The following is a 9,346-nucleotide window of genomic DNA, read 5'->3' as shown; positions in this document are numbered from 1 at the left end:
GTTTTTTGGTCTTTTTTTTTTTTTTTGGAATCAAATAAAATTTATATTTCCAAAAAAGCCATGAAGTACAAACCGCTCCACAGAGCCAGGTTACTCTAACAAATTACTCTATACCGAGTGTATTCTCATCAAAATGTGTGATAATCGTTCTATGCCTAGCACATCTTGTATATACAATGAATTTGACTCTATCTAAAACATGTTCTTCACGAGTCCCCTGCGCAAATACAATGGCATTTCTGTTTTGCCATATTGCATACATAAGCTCAGTTGTTGCAGCTTTGAGTATTTGCCGTCTCCATCCCTTTTTGTTTGCTTCCAATGTTAGCCATTGTTTCTCATAGTGCCAGCTCCCAGGTATATGATGACAACCTATCCAAGTCAACATTTGAGTCCATATACTCTTTGTCCACCTGCATTCAAAAAATATGTGATTTATTGTTTCCTGCTCAGGGCAGAATGCACAACGAAGGTCAGTTTGGATACCAAACTTTTGGATCCTAGTCTTTGTATTCAAACGGTCCATACATGCCAACCACATTAGGAATTGAGCCCTGGGCCTAGCCAGGTTCTTGAAACCAATCTTCCTCCAAGGCACAGACTCGCGATCCCCTCTCAGACTCTGATACATCCTCGAGGTTTTATAGAAACCAGTTTGTAGTGCAGTCTGCCAGTACATATTCTGTGTGATATGGTCCCTGCAAGCAACTAAGTTTTTCATCAAAACAGAGCAGTCAGGTTTTGGTTGCCATACCAAGAAATTTTGTCCCTTCAGGTAGTAGATATTTATCCATTTCACCCACATCTTATCAGCTTTCGATTGAATATTCCATAGGAGCTTCCCTAGAGTGGCCATATTCCACTCACTCAGTGATGTTATATTCAGCCCCCCTGCATTTTTTGGTTCACATATTTTCTTCCAGGACACAGGTGCTTTCTTTGTGATCTCAGCTTTCCCACTCCATACAAAACTTCTGCATAATGCTTCTATGTGTTTGATCACACCCTTAGGTAGCTGAAAAACCTGCATCCAATAGTTAGTGATAGCAAATAGTACACTTTTCACCAGCTGTTGTTTCCCTGCATAGCTAAGGAGTTTAGCAGTCCAGTGAGTGATCTTGGATGTAATTCTGTCTATTAATGGCTTACACATGTTAACAGTCAGGCTCCTGTTCATGAGTGGGACTCCCAAGTATTTGAAGGGTAAGCTGCCAATTTGGAATCCAGTGATGCTCAAAATTCTTTGTTGAACAGTTTCATCCACTCCCCCAAAATAAACCCTACATTTTGTAGGACTGGCCTTGAGACCTGTTGCTGCAGAAAACTGATTTACAGTGTCCATCATGAGCTGCACAGACCTCTCATCCCCTCTTGTGAACAACATTAGGTCATCAGCAAAGCAAATACTTGTTATACCTAACTTGTCACACTTAGGATGAAATTTGAAGCTTGCATTGCCATGGAGTTTCTTCAAACACCTATGGAGGTATTCCATAACTAACACAAAGAGCAAGGGGGATATTGGATCCCCCTGTCTGAGGCCTCTTCTAGCTTGTAGAAAATCACTGTGGTGGCCATTTAAATTGAACTTGTAGGATACTGTTTGTACACACACCATGATCCAAGTAATAAATTGCTGGGGAAACCCCATCTCTCTCATGATTCCTTCCAGGGCTCTCCACTCTAAAGAATCATAGGCTTTTTGAATGTCAAGCTGGATTGTGCATCTAGGGGAGACTTGTTTCCTACCATAAGTTCTAATCAGCTCCTGAGCAATAATGATATTGTCCTGAATGACCTTTCCAGGAATAAAGGCAGACTGGCTATAGTCAACAACACTGCTAATTACTTTGCTTAGTCTATTGGTAAGGATTTTTGATATGATTTTATACATTGTGGAACAGCAAGCAATAGGTCTTAAGTCTTTCATAGTTTTGGCATTTTGGGTTTTGGGGATAAGTGTGACTAAAGCACAATTGGCAGCTCTCAGCATTCTACCCCTATCAAAGAAATCATATACTGCACTCCTAACATCAGGCCCTACAATAGACCAAGCAGATTTAAAGAATTTAGATGTGTAGCCATCAATACCTGGTGCTTTATCCTCTCCTATGCCATTCAGAGCAGTCCAGATCTCCAGGTCAGTGACATGTGCAGTCAACTCTGCAGCTTGCTGGTGTTGTATCTGAGCTCCATCTCTTAAAGCTTCTATGTCAATGTGTCTCAGGGATGGACTAGCCGTGCCCACCAAATTCTTGTAGAAATTAAGTATCTCACGTTCAATATCCTTGGGTTCTGTTAGTATTGTTCCCTCTTGGTTTACCAGGGAATGAATACCAGTATTCTTGTTCTTCCCCCTTACAATGGCATAAAAATAGGAGTTGTTGCCGTCCCCAAGTTTCAGCCATGTCACCTTGGACCTTTGCTTCAAGATTTTCTCCTCTATTTCCACAGCATTTAAGACCTCCTCTTTCCATTTTTGTACCTCTGCCCGATACTGGGGATTAGAAAGATCAGTTGCTAACTTCTCTTCAGCTTGCTTAAGGTTGGCTCTGTATCTCATCAGATCTGCCTCCCCTCTGGTAATAGACTTTGAGAGGTTCCTCACCTTGGCTTGTAAATTCCTGAGCTGCCACCACACCCTGTACATAGGTGTTCCATCCACTGTGTTATTCCAATTAGCTGCCACACATGGTAGGAAAAGGGAATTTTCAGTGGTATGGTTTAGGAATTTAAAGTGGGTTCTAGGTTTAGTCATACTGGAGTTATCTTGCACACTTACCCTTAATGCATGGTGATCTGAGATGTGGGCATTGAGGACCTCCACCACACAATTAGGGAATTGTAAATACCAGTTAGTGTTACAGAGAGCATGATCAATTTTAGAGTGGATTATACCATTTGACCAAGTAAATTGAGGTCCTTTAGTATCATGGGCAAACAGGCCACAGTTTTCCATCATAGTAACCATATCTTGGTATTCAGCATCCTTCACTCTATTCCCCCCAATTCTATCTGTTGTTGTAAGGACATTGTTGAAGTCACCTAATACCATCCAAGGATCTGTAATAGTCATAGCTAGCTTCTGCAAATCCAGCCACAAAGCCCTCCTTTTATTCAGGTGATTGTGAGCATAAATCACTGTCAGCCATGTGACATTCCCTGTAGGGTGCAGGACCTTGCAGTGAATATACTGTTCAGAACATCCTTCATACATAAGATTTATTTTGGAACTTTGCCACATAACCCAAATTCTCCCATTTGGATGATGAGAGTAGTTATCCATCCAGGTCCAATGCTTCCCAAAAGTCTCCCTAATGTTATTTGCTTTATTCTGCTTGACTCTAGTCTCAATTAAAGCTATACAAGGCATGTGGAATTGTTGAAGGTGGGCATTGACCTCCAAGTGCCTTGCTCTTTTATTCAAGCCCCTCACATTCCAAGTAATGATCATGGGACATGGTATTCAGATGGTTCTCCCACCTCATCTATTCCTAACAAGTCAAATACATTCTGGCAGTTGAGTGTGCTCCCTTCCTGATCAATCTTACTTGTCTCCACCTCAGGTTCTTTGCCTTTTTGACTTTTCCTCACCACAGTCCAAGGAACCTCCTTCTCTGGCTCTGAAGGTGGATCAGGTTCAGTCTTCTTTTCTTGGGGGATCTCCAAGGTCTGTTTTGCAGTCCATACCTTTTTCACAGCAATTTTCTTTTCTTCACATTGGTGCCCCACCTTATTGCATTTCTTGCAAAAAGGTGGTTTCCATTCGTACTCAACTCGTTGTGTGATAACTCCTGTAGGACTCCTAATGGTGATGCATTCCTTGAGCTCAGTGGTAATATCCACCTCTATCAGCAATCTAGCGTAGGATACTCTCAATTTCTTATCAGTGCATTCATCTGGCATGAGCGGTTTCCCTATGGCACTCGCAACCTTCCCAAGCCCTTTCTCTCCCCAGAATGCTAATGGGAGTTGGGGAAAAGTAACCCAGATGGGAACGACCCGAATCATGTCCTCCTTCATAGTGAAATCAGGAGTCCAATCATGGATAAACATCGGCTTCCGGTGGATTGTGTAGGGACCTCTACGCATTACCACCTCCTTGTCCTCCTTGCTTTTGAATCTGATAATGAAGTACCCTTCACCATTGTAGTAGAGTTGAGGCATCGAGACAAAATTCCAGACATTGGTTATGAATAATTTCACTGCATTCATCGATAGATTGGCGCCTATCACGTACATAACCACAGCATGTTCCCAGAATAGAACTTCAGAAATCACATCAGATTCTTCTATGCTCACTTCAATCTCCCCATTCACAATCCTAGGGGGGTATATTCAATATGCTTACGAGACATAGGTAAGCGGTTACCTTTGATGACATCTACCCATGGTTGATTTGTTGCAGCAGCACCCTCTGGATCTGGATCTGCAACCTCAATCTTCTCTTCCACAATCGCTTCTAACGGTTTAGGGTTTTGGATGTGACTCGTTGTATCGGATTTCTCTCCCGTATTGCTTGTGTCAGTTGTCTGAGACTTTGACGAGGTTGAAAACACGCGAACACTCGCCGGTGGAGTCGTAACCGCCAATCGTCGCGGCCGGCCACGACCTCTGCCCATATTGCTCCATAATCGCCGAAGCAAACGAAGAGAGAGAGGTTTTTTGGTCTTTGTACAATAAAGTTCAAAATACTCTTATTTGGTCTTTCACACTCCGTGTGTGTGTGTGTGTATATATATATATATATATATATATATATATATATATATATATATATATATATATATATATATATATATATATATCATTTTGTTAATAATTTTATTGATGATAATTATTATTTGGCAAAGGAAAAATAAATGCAATATAATTTTAAAAATCTCATTTTCTTCTAATATGAAAATTATATAAAATAGAACAATGAAACTATTAATTCAATTATTTAAATATGAAAATTAATCAACTATTAAAATATTGAATATTAACAGTAACATGAAATTACTGATCAAAATATTGAATATTAACGGGAACACGAAGTTATTGATCACAATATTGAATATTAACGGGAACATAAAGTTACTATTTAAAATAGTGAATATTAACGGGAATATAAAGTTACTGATCACAATTTTGAATATTATGAGAACATGAAGTTACTGATCACAATATTGAAAATTAACGGGAACCTAAAGTTAGTGATTAAAATAGTAAATATTAAAGGGAACGTGAAGTTACTGATTACAATATTGAATATTAACGGGAACTTGAAGTTACTGATTAATTAAAATATTGAATATTAATGTGAACATGAAGTTACTGATCAAAATAGTGAATATTAACGGGAACATAAAGTTACTGATCACAATATTGAATATTAACGGGAATCTGAAGTTACTGATTAAAATATTGAATATTAACGGGAACTTAAAATTAGTGATCAAAATATTGAATATTAACGGAAACATGAAGTTACTGATCACAATATTGAATATTTACGGGAACCTGAAGTTACTGATTAAAATATTGAATACTAACGGGAACATGAAGTTATTGACTAAAATATTTAATATTAACATGAACATGTAGTTATTGATCAAAATATTGAATATTAACGGGAACACGGAGTTACTGATCTAAATATTTTGAAATTAACGACGGGAACATGAAATTACTGATCAAAATATTGATTATTAACGGGAACATGAAGTTACTGATCAAAATATTGATTATTAACGGGAACATGAAGTTATAAAAGGTTGTTTAGACACAATTTAATTTTGGTGCTTTCAATTTTCTTCCTGAATTTTTTTATACACAATTTAATGTTAATTATTCTTATTTTTTTCCACAAAATATTAATTACTTTTAATATATATATTTTCTATTAAAAATATACATCTGAAATAAATGCGCGTCTCATACCAGAACCCGTGCGAACGCACGGGTTTGTTACTAGTTTGGAATAAGAAGCTATCAAGTACCGCGAGTCCCGACAGATGCGCAAGATGTGCTGCGGCGGATAGACGGACCCAAAATTTCAACCTAATTCACATATTTTTACAAAATTTCAACCTAATTCACATATTTTTACGTGTGTACAGACCGATCCGACACTGACATCTTTAGTTGTATAATATTTCAATGTAATAATATCAATAAATTTTTCAATTCGTATTGGTATGGAAGTTTTTTCTTATAATACTAAATGTGTTAATTTAAAAAAAATAATTTATGTTGGTATATTATTTAATAAAAAAACAGAAAGAAAGTAAAGTGTTATTACATTATGTGAAGATAGAAATGTTAATTGATAATTCCATTGAAAAAAAAAAGAGCTTCACAAATAGTTTCTCACAAGATATAAAACATATTTTTTTTAAAAATCTTAATTTTGACTTTTTATAAAACATTTTTAAAAAAAATATTCTCCCAACAACTTTGTATGCACAGAAAATTCTCCTAATAAAACTTCAATTAAATTTATATAGTTGACACGACGCCAACTAAACCAAATTTAATATATATGACTTAATTAAAATTAAATTTATAACTAAAGTACTGTATATAAAAACATTTATTCCAAATTAGAAATAAGTTTGGTTTTGAATAGAATTAGAAAAGAGAAATTTTTCTCCATTTTTTTTTAGTTTTGGTTTATAATTTTAGATCTACAGAATAAATTATGAAATTGATTTTTAAGGTGGTGATGAATATGGAGAATGAGAGAAGAAAGAAGATAAAACTCTTAAAACTCTTTACTTCAAGATTTTGTACATTAAAACTCTTGTAAACTTGTTGCTTGATCCAAACATAGCCTCCAACGAACTCAATAGAAAAATGCTAATAATTATAGAATGTGTAAGTTGAAGGAAAATGAGTGAAAGTGATGATCTCTTAAAACACAATCAAAACTCACTGATAAAAATATGAAGAGAAATCTGATACAACATCTTCTCTGAGCACTTGTAACAAAGAAATAATCAAATTATCATCAACAACTTGTATATCTCAAGTGAAAAAACCACTCAAAGCTATATAAAGTTCTGTTTCCAACATTATAGTATAATCAATGTTGTATAAAAACCTATGATATTTACAAGTCCTTCCATATCTGGAATCCTATAGAAGATTGGACTGAACTGGATGGATGCCTAACGGCGGTTAAGGTTTAAATTCCGATCATGTTGAAAGAGAATTTTGAGAGTAGCTGTGGGACTGAAGATATAATTGGCCCATATATCTGCAAAATGCACGGTAAAGGCGTCAACACAGTCTCTTATGTTTGGATTTCAAACTTCAGCATGTCTCTGAGTATGTTTGGATTGGTGTTGTGATAAAGAGTGAAATATAATGAAATTACTGAAATTGATATGCTTATTTAGTTCATACTCCATACCTTGTGATTTTCATGAATTTGGCACAATGGAACCGAAAGCAACTTCATGTTCTTTGGCACTGTGAACCTTCGAGTTTCCGGAAGCTTTACAAGGAAGAGTTTTGTACACTCCTACACATTGAAGCAAGATTAAGAAACTATAATCTCTCACAGCAGAACTCAGAAATAAAAACTGCATTTTGAAAAATGTACCTTTGGATGTTGGACATTAGGTGGTAAGAAAGGTTGCATCAATGTTTCAAAATCAGGCCTCCACCACATTCCAAGGCACTCTCCTACCTATATCAAGTAAACTACTACATTTCATATGCTCTTTCATTTGCTCTATTCAAGCTTGTTATTAACTTAAGAAAAAGGTGAGTTTAATACCTCCCATTGTGCCTCATCTTCATCAGCAGAAAGCTTCTTTGCCAGCTTACGCTTCAATCCATCAGTATCTAGAAATCAATAAATTCAATCCTTAGTAAAAATATTCAAAAACCTCTGTAACCCATTGTTTGAAAGACTCCTCACAATATGGTTTTAAATTGGTCTTAAATTGCGGTCCACAACCATGAGAGCGCTGCAATATCGGTCCACAATTGCAGAAAATCACACGTCCGGATGTATTAGAAACCGCATCGAGTATCAGGCAATTTCGCCCATCAAAACTCAAAATTTCAGAACCCCAAATCTAGGGGTGGAAAAACGGACTCGGCTCGCCAGAAATCCAGACATATGGCCTTTTTCTCCACACTTTAGCCGGCGTTCTCTAATGTGCTTGTCCCGTCCTATCCTCTTTTTTTTCGGACTATTGCAGATGTGGGCATTAACATAACCGTTAAAGGTGCAATGTTAAAGGCGCAATACAAACCCGCTTGGGTTGTCTCGTTTTTTTCCGACGTTTACAGGATGAGATGCCAATTTGCTATCTCTACTCAAAACTCAATTTATTTATAATAATGCAATGCGCATGGCAATCACAGTATCCTATCCGCGACCGCAATTTAAAACAAATACCTGATTCACCTGGCCTCAAACGGCCACCGGGAAGTTTATAGATGGAATTTTTTATTTGCAACAGCAACAAATGCGGATGTTTGAACAACTCAACCTAAAACCAAAACAGTTTACATTATCAGATCAGAATCATCAAACTTCTTTATTTTCTACTAGCCCTTCTGTCTATTGTGAAACACCTTGATAGAGTACTACAAGTTGTAATAACAAAAGTGGGTAAAGGACTCTAACCATTAGAGCAGCTTCAACATTAATTCGCATTCCACGGTCAGCATAACTATTATAACATGCACAATTAAACAAAAAAATGAGTATACTGATACACGAAGATTGCGACAAAAAAAAAAAAAGGAAAAATAAAAACGAACTTGGATTTGAATCTTTGAAGACGGTCTTGATCTTTGAAAGGAATGGCATGTTTGGATCCAAAATAGTAAGAATTCAAAGGATATATGTTCACTTCCACCTTCTCAGAATCATCGCTTCCTCCGTTTTCACCATGGTCTGCACCCATCACTCCTCAACTGAAATCAAAAAAACTGAAAGATGGTACTATCTTCTCTGTTTTAAAATGTGGGGTGTGTGGTTTTTTATAAGAGAAAGAAAATTGAATAAGAGTGGAAGTGGAGAGGAGGTAGCGTGTCAAGGTTGTTGAAGAAAAGGGAGGATGATATGCCAGGTGGCGGAGTGACAGAAACCTCGACGCACTCGAATGACATGTTTTTTTCGGATAACGTTGGTCGGCGCTCAAATGAAAGAGACATCAACTCCATCTATTTAACTTTAATTCTAAAGATACATAGTAGATACATATAAGACATATACATATAAAATTATTATTTAAAATCATTATATTTTTAAAAAATTTTAAAAAATTGTATTAGAACTTTTTATATTGTTTCACTTTAAATTAATAATATAAACTAATTATTTTGAAGTTTGTAATAC

The 9,346-nt window shown here is 36.4% G+C and overlaps 1 protein-coding gene across 1 annotated transcript; it reads right to left on the bottom strand.

The window, feature by feature from the left end:
• Positions 1 to 6,895: 6,895 nt before the first annotated feature.
• LOC131599426 (pre-mRNA cleavage factor Im 25 kDa subunit 1) lies at positions 6,896 to 9,123 on the bottom strand. Its single transcript, XM_058871778.1, has 7 exons — positions 8,767 to 9,123; positions 8,630 to 8,675; positions 8,399 to 8,492; positions 7,769 to 7,836; positions 7,592 to 7,678; positions 7,400 to 7,510; positions 6,896 to 7,243 (listed from the first exon to the last, which is right to left on the bottom strand). Exons 1-7 carry the CDS (start codon positions 8,910 to 8,912, stop codon positions 7,172 to 7,174), a joined length of 624 nt encoding a protein of 207 aa, XP_058727761.1. The 5' UTR covers positions 8,913 to 9,123; the 3' UTR covers positions 6,896 to 7,171.
• Positions 9,124 to 9,346: the final 223 nt, after the last annotated feature.

The sequence above is a fragment of the Vicia villosa genome, linkage group LG4 (genome assembly GCF_029867415.1).
Source record: "Vicia villosa cultivar HV-30 ecotype Madison, WI linkage group LG4, Vvil1.0, whole genome shotgun sequence".
NCBI lineage: Eukaryota > Viridiplantae > Streptophyta > Magnoliopsida > Fabales > Fabaceae > Vicia > Vicia villosa.
This window is presented reverse-complemented; position numbering and strand designations above follow the sequence as displayed.

Bases quoted from the DNA above. Each gene is read 5' to 3' on its own strand.
- LOC131599426 (XM_058871778.1), bottom strand. From the start codon at position 8,912: ATGGGTGCAGACCATGGTGAAAACGGAGGAAGCGATGATTCTGAGAAG. The intron at 7,679-7,768 runs GTATTAAACTCA...TACTTGATATAG, and splicing joins AAGATGAGGCACAATGGGAG to GTAGGAGAGTGCCTTGGAAT. The intron at 7,511-7,591 runs GTACATTTTTCA...TTCAATGTGTAG, and splicing joins CTAATGTCCAACATCCAAAG to GAGTGTACAAAACTCTTCCT.